Here is a 17,058-nt window from a genome sequence, read left to right on the forward strand (position 1 = left end):
CACAACAGATATTCATAAATGGGTTATGCAAAGATTAGGAAGAAACACTTTATTAAGCAATGGGATTAAATGGAAATAATATGTCAGAAAACAGCATTTCTTCAAAACATTTGATAGTAGAACAATGTGGAAACCTTCTGGAATCCAAATAGAATGGTTATTCCAGAACTACCATTAAAAACACCCAACATTTGCTAACAAAAATTTCCTACTGAGCACGAAAAGAAATCAGCGAGATTTGAGCCGAGAATCACAAGCGTTGGCGATGAATTCTTGAATTGGATCAGCACAAAAATCACGCAGCAACCGCTATGTCTATTCGTTCTGTAAAGCAAATGAAATACCGAAAAGTGCCCTTAAGAAAAGAGCATCCTTTTAGGTAGTTTTGAGAAAAAGATGCTTACCACTATTGGAATTAGATGTATAAGAGATACCAACTTAGCTTTGCATGCTATTGCTAACTACCATTTTGATATGTCTTTAGATAACCCTCCAATTTCTTGGTTGCTGCTAATATAAGACCTATAATTGCAAAAAATCAAGGTTAAAACCTAAATCATTCCATAGAAAAGAAGTTAACTACTATTAGAAACAATTAGAAATAATTTGGGAGTGTTTGGTAAACTAGCTTATTGGGCAATTTCAACTTATTTTGACACAATTAGAAATTGGATGGTCAAACCATCTAGTTTTGGTGTTTGGTATATTAGCTGGTTGAAACATCTAATTGTTATGAATAAGTTGCTCCTAACAGAGGGTTCAAAATCAATTGGTTAGTTGCTGGTCAAATCAGCCACTCCAATCAGCTATATGTTAAACACTCTCATAGTCTTTTAGCCCAATTGATGGAGGAATGAAGGAGGGTGGAATATCCTAAATGCCCAACAAAAGCATTAGGGAAGCATTAGGAATATGGGTTGGTCAAGTGATCGAAGGTTTTCCCTTTCACTCTTGTCACATACAGGAATGACTAGTTCTTCCCACTTGTATGAACGGATTCTCTAGCCTTAATCCCGATCGAAAAAAAGATAGGGCAGCATTGACACTTGACAAATCAATGAAAAAAAAAACTCGAACATATCTACACGTTAATGCTGAAAGGTTTCTCCACCATCATGGTTGTAGTCTATCTCTTCTACTTCCCAAGGCATGAAAGTTGTTTATGCTAACACAAAATATGTTTCCAACACAAAAGGGTACCATGGTAGGTTTCTCTTTCTCTTCTCTTGATCTTTTTTAGTGGAATACAACAATTTTATCATGCAAAGAGGAGAATTTACCAAGGAATGGAGCAGAAGGTCTCCCGGGTCTTGACTTGAATTCGGGATGAAATTGGACCCCAACGTAATACGGGTGATCAGGCAGTTCTAAGATCTGCACAAAAGAAGATTTTACATATGCTTTGTTATGCTACGGGTATACATCATTTTAATAATTATATACCGGGACAAAATTTACCTCCATTCTTTCTCCACATTCATCCCTCCCCACAAATTTTAAGCCACCTTCCTCTAATTTGGCAACTAAATTTGGATTCACCTGCAATATAAATTTCAAAAGTTGCAGGACTATAAATTTTATACACCAAAAAAATGGGGCAAACAAGTATCAAGCATCAAACCTCGTATCTGTGGCGATGGCGTTCATCCACAAACCTTGAATTATGATACCTAAAAAGTAGAACACGTAAAAAAAATAGAACAAATAAAACTATTTCCATTGCTTGTAGCTAGAAATGCAAACTTTATTTTTATTTAAGTTCAGATGAGTTAGCGGAAGAATAAGACAAAAAATGTGTGAATCAGATGAGGAGAGAGATTGAGTTTGTGGATGAAAATTAGAGTGTGAAACCATTTTCCAAAAGCAAATGTAACAAATTCAACGAGACAAATGAAAATCAAAAATGTAACAAATTCAAATGGACAGAGCCACAGAGGGATTAGATTTTGGAGTTTGAAAGAAAAAATAAGTCAACTTACAACTTAGAGGTCACACAATGCGGGGTTTGAAACATTGTTCTTCGAGATCCTAATCTCATTGTATTTCCCATATGAGTTCTAGATCCCTGAGAACACAAGAAATACGTAACTAGTAAAATCAAACCCGTCTTCACTAAGACATAAAACTTAGATCCTAAAAACAGCTTTACCTCGGGCATAAATATAATTACTGGATTTGGATCCTCCTTATTAAACTCTTCGCTATTAGCATTTTCCCAACCCAGAATCTACAATACGCAGTCAAAAAATCAATATATAGAACTTAAAAGAAGTAGAAAAACAAGTTTTTTGGTTGATAAAGATGATATTACTTACAGATCTAGCAAATTCTATGACAGAAATCTGCATGCCCAAGCAGATTCCTAAATACGGAACATTATTTTCCCGGGCATACTTTGCAGCTAATATCATTCCACCAACTCCACGATCACCAAATCCACCCGGGACTAGCACACATGAAGCATTCTGTAGAGAAAAATCAATTATATTACTGATTCTAATTCTGTGTTGTCATTTGATGAAAAATGGATAAATACGAGCAAATGTGCAGTTATAATTACATAACTACACAGGACTACTGGAATTACATTCGCCAATATCATTAATCATTAGCAGTGTAACATAATTCGCTAGTTGATTCACTTTTTGAATTCGTGATTCGCTCAAATTTGCCCAAGAATAGCCCAAAACAGACCATGATTCACTTTGTGGATTCGCGATTTTGCGAGGAGATTAGCGAATCATGTGACAATGGTCATTACTCTTTCTGTTTAGTTTTTCCAACATCTCTAGTACAACAGGCATTGGAAGTGCCCAATACTAATACCGCCACATGCAGAGTACTCACCAAACTTCAACTCTTAAAAACAACCAAATCGAACAATACTTTGGATTGAAGTTAAAGCAATGCTTTTAATGAGAAAACAGCATTTATTCAACATTTCAAGTTATAACATGTCACAGGGAAGAATACAAGCAAAACAAACCTTTAGAGTGTTCCACGCTTCTGCATGAGCTTCGGGTGTCTGCACAAGAAAACGGATACTGTCAAACACTTCATTAGAAATGAGGTCAAAATCGCATCAACTTTCCCGGAAATTCTGTACAACGAGAAGGAAACAAAAGAGACCAAGGTATAGAGGGTAGATACCGATTTGGCACTTTCATCTTCAAGGTCTGAAGCCGCAATCCAGTCAATTGCTGGCTTCATGGAACAAGCAATGCAGGCATGAAGAAGAGCCTACAAAAGAGATCCCCGCCATATCAATAAAACTGTAATAAAGCCTTTTTACAGGTAAATACACATTGGCTCTACTCATATATGCATTCGTTATGACATACCCATGAGTGACAAATCATTGAGAAATCTATCAGGTTAATCAAATGTCGCTCTAAGCTAACATTTGTTCTACTAGCTTGCCAAAACTCAATACATTCCACATTCTCATTAACGCGTGAAGGTGGGGCTTCACGATATCATCCAATATGATGACATTATTTTAATCTCAAATGGGTGTATCATCCTTGGTTTTGGATCAATTTGGTTTTGAGTTGTGTTGGAAAATTGGTGACAAGTCATTTGCTAGCGTTTTGAATTGGGTTGATATTTAGGTTGTCAGCCCCTTGTATGAGACTGTCTCATCGTGAGACGAGTTCATACAAAAGGTCCATTATGCTAAAAGTTTTTACTATTGAGCTATTCAAACAATGTATGGGGCACGTCTCACGGTGAGACCGTTTCGTATAAAAATTTGTGTTAGGTTGTCCAGTACTATGTACCAATTGGTTCGGGTCACTCGATCAGAATACAAGAAACCTTTCAAATGAGAAAATAGTTGTCGTCACATATGACATAATATTTCAGTCATTTTCCTATAGAATGGTATTGCACATTGTGAGACCCATCAATGAGAAAGTTACATCGACGAAGCATAAATGTGATCACAGAAAGGCTAAAGCCATGTAAATTAACTCACCTTTATTACAGACAGATAAGAATCGGTTAAACCAACATATTTTCCAACCATAGCAATCCTAACCTGCCACCCAAAAACTTCGGTAAGTACACGTATAGGGAAAGCCACAAATAAGAGGTTGGTGTACTTGAGTCCTTACAGAGTCGGTAAGATTATCAAAAGTCTCTGCCCGATTTGTCCACTCTTCCAAGTTGGGAGGTGCAGCAACACTGTTACAAATTCAACAAGGTTAGCATTACTATTTTGGAAAGGTGACATCTTTTTCATAATGTCCAATAATGGAGTAGTATTATGTGACTTTTAATATTAGAAATAGAAAGAACCCTGAAATATAAGAGTTAAATTCCTATATTTATAGCAGGATTATAAGATAATCTTACTCGAGTAATTTTAGCTGTCTCATTATAGCATAGTGAGCCTTTTGATTCTGTAATACAGAACAAACATCAAAAACTCAATAAGACAGCGTTGTCCACAAAAAGACAAGGATATCTTCGGTGAGCCATAAAAGAGGAATTTATGAAATCTACTGAGTTTGAGACATCGCTGATGCGAATAATAAACCTACCCGCAACAAAAGCGGAACGTGCCAAATATTTGGAACATCGTGGATATTAAGAATATTTTCGGCCTGCAGAAAAGTCACAGAAGAAATCACCAAAGTTATCAGAATAAAACCTTCCAGAGTCCTGACGACAGTCAACATTCAAATTTCAAGCAGCCACTTACGGGTACATGGCAAAATTGAGAAAGCTTCTCCTTTGTATTATCAAGCAAAGGCTGCAAAAAGTCGAGAACAAATAAAAAAATTTAAAATCAGCAGCTGCACATGAGTTTAATACTTTAGTTATTAAATATATCTATTCAGTGAAGCCCGTGTAAAAAGCACAGGGCCGAAGAGCTTATCTATTGATAAAAAGCTACAATATAAGCAATACAATTAGAGGAAAAGTTCAAGAGATTGTTCTGACATGGATTGGCGGGTCTATTAAGAAAAGACTAACCTGTGCGGACCGACATGCAAGAAGATGAGGAGTCAAGCCTAATGCTCTCAGTTCTCGCACACTATGTTGAGTAGGCTTTGTTTTCTGCATAAAACCACAGAAGAGGTCACAACGGACAGAGAACTATATTTTTTTATTCGAGGGTAGGCTAGAGAATCCCTGGCAAGGGAGAGGGAATCAATCCTTCCTATAAGTGGTGAGAATCGAACCCAATCACAAGAGTGAAAGAAAAAGTCGTCAACCACGAGGCTAACCCGTGATTCTCACATCTGATCGTTCAAAAACAAGTCCAAAAATCATTTTAGTAGTTAGAAATACCTGCTCACCCACAACACCAAGAACAGGAATTAGGCTCACATGAATGAGGCAGAAATTTTCTTTTCCTGTACAGAGATTTCATAAGAATAATGAATCATAAAACGGAAGATGGAGCATCAAAGATTACTAAATCAAATTATGAAGATTAGAAAGTTCATAAATTTACTGATCAAGGGTAAAATAATTCATAAACTTTTACAAGTTAAGTAAAAATAGGTTTTTATTACTTAATATTTCATGGGAAATTTGAGAAAAAAATAATGGTTAACATAGTTCACTAACTTCTAGTAGTACTTCTATAAGTTCATAGGAAACTACAGATGTAAAATATATACTCTATCTATAAAAAGAATCACAATATTCATTTTGTATTTGCAAATTAATTCGAAAATTCAGTCATACCAACTGTGAAATACAATTGACGTAGCGCCTCAATAAATGGCATTGACTCGATGTCACCTACAAAAGTAATAGACAGAGCCATCATACATCCTATTTTTAGAATCTAATAAGTAATATCAGACAGAAACCCAAAAATGAATGAACCTTACCGACAGTCCCTCCTAACTCAATGACACAAACATCAGCAGGATCAGTTTTTCCATCAACGGGGATGTTTGCAACTCTCTGAATCCATTCTTTGATTGCATCAGTAATGTGTGGAACAACCTGTTGGAGAAATACCGGTGTTTATACGCAAAACACCTTGCTATTAAATGGGATCGACTTGTAAACAAATTGATGTTACCTGTACGGTTTTTCCAAGATAATCGCCTTTCCGCTCCCTTTTGAGAACAGACTGTAAATAAGTAGAACAATTGATGATTAGAGCAAGTTCTTGAACTAAGTATTGACCGAAATATAATGCTCCTTAAAATGTTGATGTTCACCTGATATATCTTCCCGGTTGTGATGTTGTTGTCTCTGGTTAGCGTCACATCAAGGAAGCGCTCATAGTTACCCAGGTCTAAATCAACCTTTAATAAATAGAACACACAAAGAATGAATTAAAACTTTAGACCCAAAGGTTAAATCAGAATGCATGTATATTCAAGATTAAGCTAAATAACAAATTGAGAGCTTAAGTTAATTAAATTTGTATTAAAATATTTAATCCGTGTATCTAGCTGTAGTTAATGCATTTGGGTATGAATTATGGAAAGCCTTCCAAGTAAGAAAAGAAACTGGCGCACTAAGATGTCAGTAAAAGATGAAAATGTGACTTCCTGAAGCGTTGAATCGACATAATTTGACTCCCGGTAATTTCACACAAGCAGACAATTTGCACCTTGCAGGGCAGTGTTTTTTTCTTTAGCAAAACATTTTAAATCATAAATTAAGCAAACTTTATGTTAATATTTCAGTTAAAAGTTTAAGCAAGGATGTAGATTGCAAGATAAAAAAATTAAGCCAAAAAGATGCAGGTATTAAGCACAAGTGGAACGAATAAGCAAAAATTAGCATGCCAAACATGCAGGTGAAGATAGAAACAGAAGCAAACCTCTCCCCCATCATCAAGTACAAATACTTCTCCGTGTTCAAAAGGTGACATAGTACCAGCATCAGTATTCAAGTAAGGATCTGTAATATTCAAAAAAAAAAAAAAAAAAAAAGATTTTGTAAACAGTCTTAATATACATTAAAATTGGAAAATGATACGGATAATAGATCGGCCAAGACAGTTCAAGAACTAGCATCCACAACATTAAGTACACTTCAATATAACAAGCAGTCAAGCAACACTAAACAAAAATGAGTTCAAATCAAAAACTTAGAATTGTTGATTTAAAAGACAAAAAATTAGTATGATGATCCAGTTCTATAGCTAATCTGAATTATTCAAGATGGAAAATAATATGAGATGGTAAAATCCATAAATATTGTTAAAAGAGAGTTTTTATGTCTTATATAGTTTGTAGTATAACCCGTATGCAGAATGAAATTTGGGAATGATAATTTCATTTAAAAATCTAGAATTGACTCAAAATTAGTGTTTGGCAAATTAAAAAAGTTCAAATTCAGATTTGAGCCAATTACACCAGTGTTTTAAAGGTAGTTAAAGTTGAGAACTTGAGAATGACTTCCCAAACTTGTCATTCTCAAATTCTTCATAATTGATTTAATGATTGAAATCTACAATTGAAATGAAATATATGTTCCCAAACACAACCTTAGGGCAATTTGATGATTAGCAAAACCTATTATAGATAGTGGTTGCATCACCTCATAGTCGTTCGTCTTTACGAGTAATGTCCAGAACTATAAACGGTCACTTTTTCAAAAGCATGCATCTTCAATAAGAAGAAAATAAAGCTTGCTACAGGTCTTTAATAGGAATATTCTTAATGATCACGACGCAGAAACAGCCATACATATTGGAATTACCAATAAAACATTTTTAAAGCATAGGATGAATCAAATTTTATTTTGAAGCTATATACAACTTATGGCTGCATAAAATAAAAAGAGTTCCCAAGCAAAACAAGCCAGCGGAACTACTTGTCAGAGAAAGAGAGTTTTTAAGTACCCTTTAAGTGTCACATGATTCGCTAAATCGCCTTGCGAATCGCGAATCGAAAAGGTTGAATTATGGTTGATTTTAGGCTATTTTTGAACCATTTTGAGCGCATCACGAATCCAAAACGCGAACTAACTAGCGAATTATGTTTTACTGCCCTATATAGAAAACAATAAAAACAACATTCCAATACCCCAATGCATCTTAGACTCTTAACAAACTGAGGAAATACTCATATACTTCAAGCAAAATATGATGTATGCGGGTATACTAGCTGGGAACAGTTCTAAAATCTAAATCTACCAACAGTCCCTCTTGCAAGATAGCATTTAGGAAGCACTCAGACATTGTACTATATTATGAGAGTTCAGTATGTTCTGTCCTGTAGTCAGTTTAGTGGCAGTTGATTCTAACTGTCAACCCAATCACATAAAGTGCTTCCCTCCTAACAGTTCCTAGAAACTAGAATGATGATAGTCCTTGGAGTGAGGAACAAAGACTCCATAAACATAAAGTTCATATTACAAAGAATCAAAAAGATAAATGTCAATACAGGATAAAATGTAATAGGGTTGAAAGATTTTGTAAATTCCTCACAGGCTGATCATCACAGAGGAGCAATGAGGGGGGAAACCTAAACCTACAATATAAAAATTCAAATGGCTTCTCATTACAACAAGTCAACAACCAAACATGCAAAATGATCAAAGCATGCTTGATAAAAAGAAACATCACAAAAGATTATTCATCCTCAAATTTACAAAAAAAAATAGAAGTTGGACTGAATCCAATTGCAATAGAATCTAAAATAAAAAATATAAAATTACAACAATATCCAATCAGTAATGAGAACAAAATTGATCAGTAATTAACAAGCAATATGTTTCAACAAAACCCATAAAACCAAAAAATGTTAATCAAAAATGAAATTTACCAATCAACAATAAACACAAATTTAAAGAGAAAGATAACATCTTTAGCCATACCCATAACTTATTTAATGGAATGCAATCAACCCATCAAAGATTGAAGAAAAAAGGTAGCATCTTCAAATATACCCACAATTTATCTAACAAGAAAATTATACATTATGAAGATCATAAAATCTTCAGCAACACCAAAAAAAATTAATCAAAAAGCAATTAACCCATTACAAATTAAACAAAAAAGATGGCAACTTATTCAACTTTCCCAACAAATTGGAGTATGAAACACAAACAAAGGCAAAAGAATTGACATCTTTAGCAATTCCCAAAGATAATTAATCAAAAAATGCAATAAACCCAAGACAAATTAAACAAAAAAAAAAAAAAAAAAAGATGACAACTTGAATTAATTTCCCCACAAATAATGAAACACAAACAAAATAAACATTGACATCTTTAACAATACCCATAGAAAATTAATCAATGAATGCAATAAACCCAATACAAAATTAACAAAAAATCGCAACTTTGTCAATTATTCCAACAACTTGGATGATAATTAATCAAAAATGCAATTAACCCATTACAAATTAAACAAAAAAAATCAATTCAAAAAAAAAAAGACAACTTTATCAAAATCATCTACAAATTAATTCAACACAACTAATAAAAAAATAGAAATCATACCAATCTTAATAGAAGTGACGCGAAGACCACAAGATTTAAGAACAACACCAATACTACTAGCAGTAACACCTTTACCTAAACCACTAACAACACCACCGGTAACCAAAACATACTTCATTTTTCTTTCTTTTTTTGGGTTTTTATTTGATTCCAAATTTATCCCTCTAATTGAAGTTTTGCACAAAGGGAAGGAAAAGCGGCTGACAATGTAGGGCAATTGTTTGAGGAAATAGGTAGAGCGGGAAATAGTTGTTCGATATGAGGATATAGAGAGAGAAGTTGTTTTTATAAGAGAAAAGGAGTAAAACATTTATAGGACAATTAATTATAAATAAAAAAGGGTCAATATTCTGTTCATTAATTTAAGGAAGGGGAAGTTTCTGCTATATACCGAGTAAAATTTTTAAGGGTTTTATAATTGGGTTTTTGCAGCAGAATCTATAAAAGGAGGGTCGTGAAGACGAAGAGGATATAAAAAATTGATTAATAAAAAAAATAATTTCCGTTGCCGGGAATCGAACCCGGGTCTCCTGGGTGAAAGCCAGACATCCTAGCCGCTGGACGACAACGGAATTATGATGATAAGTTTTTACTAGACGTTTATATTTTAATCTGTTTTACTTTTAATAGGATTCTTACTTCTTGATAATTGAATAGTGTATTTTTTGTGACACTCTTAATTCCGTTTTAATTCTAATTGCAACAAAGAAACATTGCATAGAGAGAACATTTTCAAAAAAAAAACATTGTAGCAAAAAAATGGAGACACTAAAAAGAAAAAATTGTGGCAAAGTCATATTAATATAGAGTATATTAAAAAAATAGGCCCTTAAAATTTTAGGCAGTGAACAGGTTGATTTGTATGTCAGTTGTCTAATTTGAGTGTACAAAGTTTTATGTATATAAAATAAAGATTGATGTCATAATCATTAACACTAAATTCTTAAGTCTTCTGTCAACAACGAAACAATTTTAATGAAAAATTTCGACATCCAAATAAAAAATAAATTTTTCAAAAATAGCTAATGAAATGAATTGAAAATAGAAGCTAAGTATTTAATTTTCAATTTTTAAGATTTTTTTTCTACTTCAATAAGATAGGTTAGCAATCCTAGCCTATAATTGAGCCAAACCAAGGATAAGTAGTTGTTATTTATTGTTGATATGATAAAAGTGGACAACTTGGTAGTTCATAAGTGTGTCCCACTTAATAAAAACCTGGCTACAACTACAAGTGGTTAAATTGATTTGTTGGTCATGTTGCTTCATTTAGAAAGTAGTCATCAAAGATTATCCTTAAACTTTACCTTACAATTATTTCTGTCTTTGTCTACTTTTATTTGAGATAATTGTTTTTGTGTACCTTTACCAATCAATAAAAACTAATTACTCATATGTATTACATTTGTGATGTTTACTAGGAGTATGAGCGTAAGAATTTATTTGCTATAATTTTACACAACTAAAAATTATCAAATTTTTGTATTATGAAAATATGTCGAGAAACGAATAAAATAAGATCTCAAATGACTATAGGTAGATGTAACCCAATAAATAAATTGAAACACTCTAAAATATAAAGAATAAATTTTATTTGTAACTAAAAACGAAAAAAAAATAAAAATATTGAGGGCTTACCATCAACCATAAGGTTAATAGTAACCACAAAGTTAACAATAGAGGCTAGATTTTTATATGATAAAGAACAAGGAGAGATAGAAGAGAGCGAGTTTAAAGACACGACTAATTTGTTATTGTATGATTGAATGTTGATTAGAAATAAACTTTTATTCCCTCCGTTCTTTTTTATATTTCCATTTAGAATTTGAGAAGAAACCAAAATAAATAATGGAGTAATTAAATATTGAATATTATTGGAGATGATTTAAATAATATAAAAAAATAAAGGTCCATAAATTAATGTTTAAGTGTAATAATTTATTATGTTTCATTTGATGCATATAAAGTTCATTACATAAAACAAAAAAGTAAAATACAATAAAAATTAAAATGTAAGTTCATTTTTATTAGATTAGAGTATGTGGAATAATATTGTTGAATTTTATTGGTTATTTAAATAGAATGATTTAAAATAAGAAACATATTGTGTATTTTCAAATGAAAAATATGATAATAAATATTGTTCCCGTAATTGAAAGGGATCCAATTAATAAATGACTAAATCAAAATTAGTTTAAAGTAGTGTTTTTAAGCAAGGGTTATTGCTGGGATTATCAGGATTTATTTCTACTATTCAATCAATCTTGCAATAAGACCACTCTTCATAATGCCATAAAAATTGCACAATCAACAAGAGTTAAGAGGGCTTGATATATTTGTAAAATACTAAGACTGAGGAAGCCTACTTTAAAACGTGTGATAAAGATAAGATCCTTTGATGAATGTGCAGTTTAGAAATATTGCAACCACTAATTTAAGAAATGGCATAAAGTTTAACTTTGTCATATTCGATTCGTGGATGAATAATAAATTTAACCCTTTGACCTTTTGTTACTAATCAATGTACTATTTTCTTTTTTTTTATTAATTTTGTGCTCTTTGATAAGAAGATGCCAAAAGTATCTTTTTTATGTACTTCATGTTTTTTTAAATTTAGACAGGTGCATATTTAAGGTTAGTGTGTGAATGAATAATAAATCCATCAACAGTATTCAAAATTAGATTTCAAAAATAAATAATTAATATTCTCTCTTAAAAAATTTATCATCATTTGTCACTTTTTATTTATATAATAACATTTGGATAAAGGTCACCTTATTCATTCTTATTTTAATATTTTAATAGTACTTATGGTCTTCACATATTTTCCATTAACTTTATTTTAATAATTTTATATTTTTTATAGTCCCCACATATTTTTCACAATTTTCATAAAATTATTTTTTTTATTAGTTTTTTAAAGTTTATAATCCCCACTTTTCCTCCATCAAATCTATTATTAAATAAAATAATATATTTACTATTTAAAAAATTTTATTTTTCTTAATTTCCGTAAATATTCCTTGTGGGAATTTCATTGAGAAACTAAGAGAGTATTTCTTTGAAGAATTCATATTAGATATCTAGTTTTAAAATCAGATGTCAATCCCGATCGAGATTTTAGGCTTTTAAACATTCAACCATATTGCAAAAATTATTTATTTTTCAAACAATGAAAAATAATTTTGATTAAAGGAAGAAAGAGAGTTAGACTTAAATGCTTGTGTGTATAAAAGTACAAAATTGTAAAAAGTAATTTTATAAAAATATAAGACAATATTGGGATATCCAATTTAATCCGAATCAAAATCGAATTATGATTTTTACTATTTAAATTTCCAATTTCAATCATAATTTCTATAAACAAAATACACTAGGTATTATGATGATGACTTGTTGAGAATGGTCAACTGGAGAGGTTAGTAAATTTACTACTCCTTTAAGGAAGTTACATTGGTTATGGAAGTACGTTACTAGTTTAATGACAAACTTTCACTCTGAGGTGGTTCAAAAGTAAAGTTTGAGACTTTTATATTGAGTTGAACTTAAGGACCAAGTTTATTCCAAGTTAGATAATGACTAATACTTCAAAAGTAATATTTATATTGGGTTTTAGATAGAGTCATTAAATTAAAAATTGTGTATAGTTTGGTAAAAACTTAATGTGTGGGTCAGATTTTGAGAGAACTAAATCATTGGACTTAATTTACCCTCATTTTAAGAATTGTTCTATATTATTATATCAATTAGTATAATTTAATAGCGCTTTGTCCTAATAACGTAGAAATTCAGGTGTCACATGTGCTGGCCGCTGGGTCGGGCCTGTGCCATGCACAGAACAAGCCGTATTGCGCTATACCCAGGAAGAGCCGACCCTTTGCCTGTGCCCATATCTACAACTAGCAGAGCACATTCAAAAAAATAATTTCACTGCTGAAAGTAAAACCAAAACAAGGAACTTATACTACATTGAGCTATATTAGCCACATCAGAGTGCAAATCACACTTCCATTTGCTTCGATGAGTTGAACGATGTTAGTTACAGCCTTACAAGGTATTATCAAAGTACACACACATCGTTTAATGGATAAATTCATAATAGACATAACCTGAAAATTATAGTGTGATTTACCAATATAACAAATTCATTGGTGAAGTTATCAGTTGCAACAAAGTGCTAGACATCTTGGTGCAAGCAGATCAATCCCCGCTGGCACAACCTCCACATCCACAATGAACACATTCCACAACTTTCTCCTCCCGAAGATGCTTTGGCACTCGGCAAACGCATGTCGTGCCAAAGTTATGGTCTCGTGGTTGTATGCAGCGCAAGCAACACAAACGCTCATATCCTGGCTGCAATTCAGAGGCACAACAAAAATCTCAGCAACACATTTTGACAATTTCTTCCAGAAATTGAACACCATACTACATAACCTTACATTATAATTGTTCCTCCATAAAATGTGAGATCAGATTGAACGACAATGATTCAGGTTACAGATGAAAACTATTAAACCAGTTATAGATAAATATACTTCCTATAGTCAAATAGATGAATTGGCACCATTTTTTCTTGTATTACACCCGGTTATTAGTTTTACTAACATGCTACTACTCACACAATGGGAAGAGTATTGATTGGGTTCAGCTACTATAATAGGCATCACTTGTTCACGTGCATTTCTTATTTATGTGAAACTGCGATGATGTTTGTTACTAAGGGTCAATCGGAAAAACCATCTTTGTCAACGAGGGTAAGGTTGCATACATTCGTCTCCTCCAAACCCCGCCTAGGTGGGAGCTATTTAATGACATTAGGGTTGTGCTTGCTGATGTAAAATCATATACTAACCATAATTAAGAAAGTTTGAGGCCAGGATTTCATGGCAATAGGGAACAATTTATTTTTAGCATATAATGGTGATAAGTTCTACATATCTCAGCAAGTTACTGGTCAAGACAAATACTAATTACTTATAGATCTTCATGCAGACAGGGGACAAGAACGGGAATGAGGAACACAAGTACACAACCCATATTTACTCGGGAACGATAGAGTACGAGATACATCATGTATAACAAAAAATTAAAACAAAAGAAAATGAAATTGTTTTTTTGTGCTTTTAAAATCGCTTTTATGTGTTTTTTAAGTTTTCTGTAAATAGAGGTCAAAAGGGAATGCTACATCAGGAAGAAACGGTTTGGAACGAATGTATCGAGGTTGCAGAACATGGCTACGTCCAACGTTCCATGTTTCAATGCCTTCACAACATAGCATTCACATAAACCCCAATTGAAAAGTGCAATCTAGTACATGTAAGATTTCAAATGATGATGACAAAAGCCAGATTGAGAATAAGATAAACTGCATACCTTCTTCCACTTAGCAATTAAATTTCTGTCCGCATACCCTTGGTCCAAGCAGAACTCATACAAATCCTTGGAAATCTCATTTCTTCTATAGTAAAGGTCATATATATATCGACTCTTCTGGTGGGCAATTTTGAAAATAGGCCACAAAGTTTCACACTTTCTCTTCCCATCATGAGAATCCAATTGAGCTGCCAAATTAAAAAGAAACAAGTGTTAATTGATCATAACAATTGCAAGAGCCTTAATACCCGAAAGACAGTGGTCGGCTACAAACGTTAATCAATCATGCCACCATGCACCAAGAAATGTTTTATAACTTAAACCAACATAAAGAGGTTGAATTCAACCAAACCTTCTCTCATCTTAGATTCTAGCTCTTGGAGAGTGGGTTCAATCAACTCCCATCCTTCAGGATATTTCACTCGATTTGTTTTCACTTTTGGCATCTTTCCGCTCTGCAAACTCAACCACACAACAAATAATGTCACAAAAACTGGTATAGTGACGAAAATGTCGGAAACAAAGTGTATAGTTCTTCAATTAGTGATGCAAGTCACAAACATTTTCAAATTTCTTCATCTTCTAGGTTTCTAGCATTCAAACCTCAGTAAATAACACTTAAAAATTTACCGATTATAATTCTGATTGTTTAGAAAATTAATTCATTAAGGCTGATCCAGAAAAAAAAAAATCAAGAGCTGGCGGCATTTAAAATAAAAATAAAATTACATTTAACTGTGATTGTCCAATCTGAGTTTTCATGTTTTGAAAACCACGCAAATTTTAAAACAAATCAAATTTAAAGTATTGATTCCAACACAAACACATATTCAATTAAAAATTGATTCCAATTAGGCAATTACTATTATAATGAAATTAGCCAATTAAACAATTTCCCAATACAAATACTGATGCACTCAATGGAAGGGCAATCCGCTTAGCTTATGCCTATTTCTTCCTTACCATACTCAGAAGTCAGATGACTATTTAGAAGTACTTTTCTCCATGTCGTCAATTAATTCTTAACTCAATTGTAAAATTCATTCAATGGAAGGGCACAACCAATACCTAAAGGAATAAACCAAATACCTACTGCAATCCTAGCAACATAGAAGAAACATAAAAAATTGCTAACGGCTCAAACCATAGTTCAAGAAAATGCCTGAAGTGTTTTATTATCCCTTTCTCCATTTCAATCTCCTGTAGCAATAATCGTGGGGGCTAACAGATTTTTTTAGTTTTAGAATTTAGGATTCAGACATTACTAGATAGGGTTTAGATCTGGATGGGGTTTTTATACTTGAAATGTCGAATGAGAAGGGTACAAATGTCGAATGAGTTAGGGTTTATGCTACATATGACAGATGCCCTACATATGAAGTAAATCGGCCAAAAGCAAATTGCTTGTTGTCAAAAAAAACTATAATGGGGAAAGAAAAGACCTACATGAACATGCTGTTCTCAAATATACTCGAAGAAGTTTAGAAATGATAAGGTATCAACTTTCTATTTTCACAGAAACAATGAAGATAACTAGTTAACAACTAATCTTTCATATCTTCTAGAACTAGATTACTAACCAATTGAAACTCTAAGATATTCCAAGAAATTAAATATGAAACCCTAAATTTATAAATTTACCACCAAAAACCAAAAACCCTAAATTGATTGACAAATATAGTTTGGGGTATTGTATAATCATCAAATTATAAATGTACAACACTGTTAAACAATTAGCATTCAAATAAATGAAAAATCAATAACAACTGCACAAATTTAAAAATTTTATGGAAAGAAAGAAAAAGAAAAAAAGTTTATACTTTGGTGGTTAGATGCGGCTGTGCGGCAGGTTCTGTGGGGGCTGGGCCGTGGGCTTCCGGACGTCGGTAACGGAGCTCAGTGGCTGAAGGTCAGAAAAATAGACACAGATCGTCATCCAAAATTAAACATCAGAACCTTTAAAACCATCTAAAATTGGTGTTGAGAAGAAGAATAGAAGCAGATTAAGAAAGTAGATCCCTAACAAAAGATGATGAAGAAAACTTACCGTTGTCAATGGTAGTTCGAGTTAAGAGATTCGCGTAGGGTTTTTACAAATTCGCCTCTCTTTATTTTTTTTTAACTGCTAATAATGGGATTTTGTTTGGCAAGTATAGCAACCAGCTATATCATTTTTTTTAATTTTTATTTTTTTGGTTTTCGGCTTTTTATTGGTCAAATATCGAATAAAGTACTTTCTTTGTTTCATGTTAC

At 32.6% G+C, this 17,058-nt stretch overlaps 2 protein-coding genes and 1 non-coding gene across 5 annotated transcripts; all 3 read right to left on the bottom strand.

Moving 5' to 3' along the window:
• Nucleotides 1-32: 32 nt before the first annotated feature.
• LOC130797881 (uncharacterized) lies at nucleotides 33-9,926 on the bottom strand. 2 transcript variants are annotated; one of them, XR_009038976.1, is made up of 23 exons: nucleotides 9,430-9,926; nucleotides 6,800-6,879; nucleotides 6,189-6,275; nucleotides 6,047-6,097; nucleotides 5,850-5,967; nucleotides 5,701-5,757; nucleotides 5,299-5,363; nucleotides 4,981-5,064; nucleotides 4,706-4,756; nucleotides 4,545-4,607; nucleotides 4,357-4,403; nucleotides 4,116-4,185; nucleotides 3,977-4,039; nucleotides 3,151-3,240; nucleotides 2,987-3,025; nucleotides 2,316-2,465; nucleotides 2,150-2,227; nucleotides 1,980-2,065; nucleotides 1,622-1,670; nucleotides 1,459-1,539; nucleotides 1,281-1,374; nucleotides 405-522; nucleotides 33-324 (listed from the first exon to the last, which is right to left on the bottom strand). XR_009038976.1 is itself a non-coding variant. In XM_057660666.1 (22 exons), the coding sequence occupies exons 1-22, from the start codon at nucleotides 9,737-9,739 to the stop codon at nucleotides 458-460; spliced, it is 1,878 nt and encodes a 625-aa protein (XP_057516649.1). In that variant the 5' UTR covers nucleotides 9,740-9,926; the 3' UTR covers nucleotides 33-457. The 2 variants fall into 2 exon arrangements, 1 of the variants encoding a protein (XP_057516649.1); XM_057660666.1 differs by having other exon boundaries at nucleotides 33-522.
• Nucleotides 9,927-9,929: 3 nt separating this feature from the next.
• On the bottom strand, nucleotides 9,930-10,001 carry TRNAE-UUC (transfer RNA glutamic acid (anticodon UUC)). Its single transcript has one exon. It is a non-coding gene; the product is annotated as a tRNA-Glu (tRNA).
• Nucleotides 10,002-13,417: 3,416 nt separating this feature from the next.
• Nucleotides 13,418-16,982, bottom strand: LOC130798348 (protein BUD31 homolog 2). Of its 2 annotated transcripts, none has more exons than XM_057661287.1 (5): nucleotides 16,853-16,982; nucleotides 16,626-16,708; nucleotides 15,158-15,260; nucleotides 14,806-14,993; nucleotides 13,418-13,785 (listed from the first exon to the last, which is right to left on the bottom strand). In XM_057661287.1, exons 3-5 carry the CDS (start codon nucleotides 15,249-15,251, stop codon nucleotides 13,630-13,632), a joined length of 438 nt encoding a protein of 145 aa, XP_057517270.1. In that variant the 5' UTR covers nucleotides 15,252-15,260; nucleotides 16,626-16,708; nucleotides 16,853-16,982; the 3' UTR covers nucleotides 13,418-13,629. The 2 variants fall into 2 exon arrangements, with proteins under 2 accessions (XP_057517270.1, XP_057517271.1); XM_057661288.1 differs by having other exon boundaries at nucleotides 15,158-15,267.
• Nucleotides 16,983-17,058: the final 76 nt, after the last annotated feature.

This window comes from Amaranthus tricolor, chromosome 13, assembly GCF_026212465.1.
Source record: "Amaranthus tricolor cultivar Red isolate AtriRed21 chromosome 13, ASM2621246v1, whole genome shotgun sequence".
NCBI lineage: Eukaryota > Viridiplantae > Streptophyta > Magnoliopsida > Caryophyllales > Amaranthaceae > Amaranthus > Amaranthus tricolor.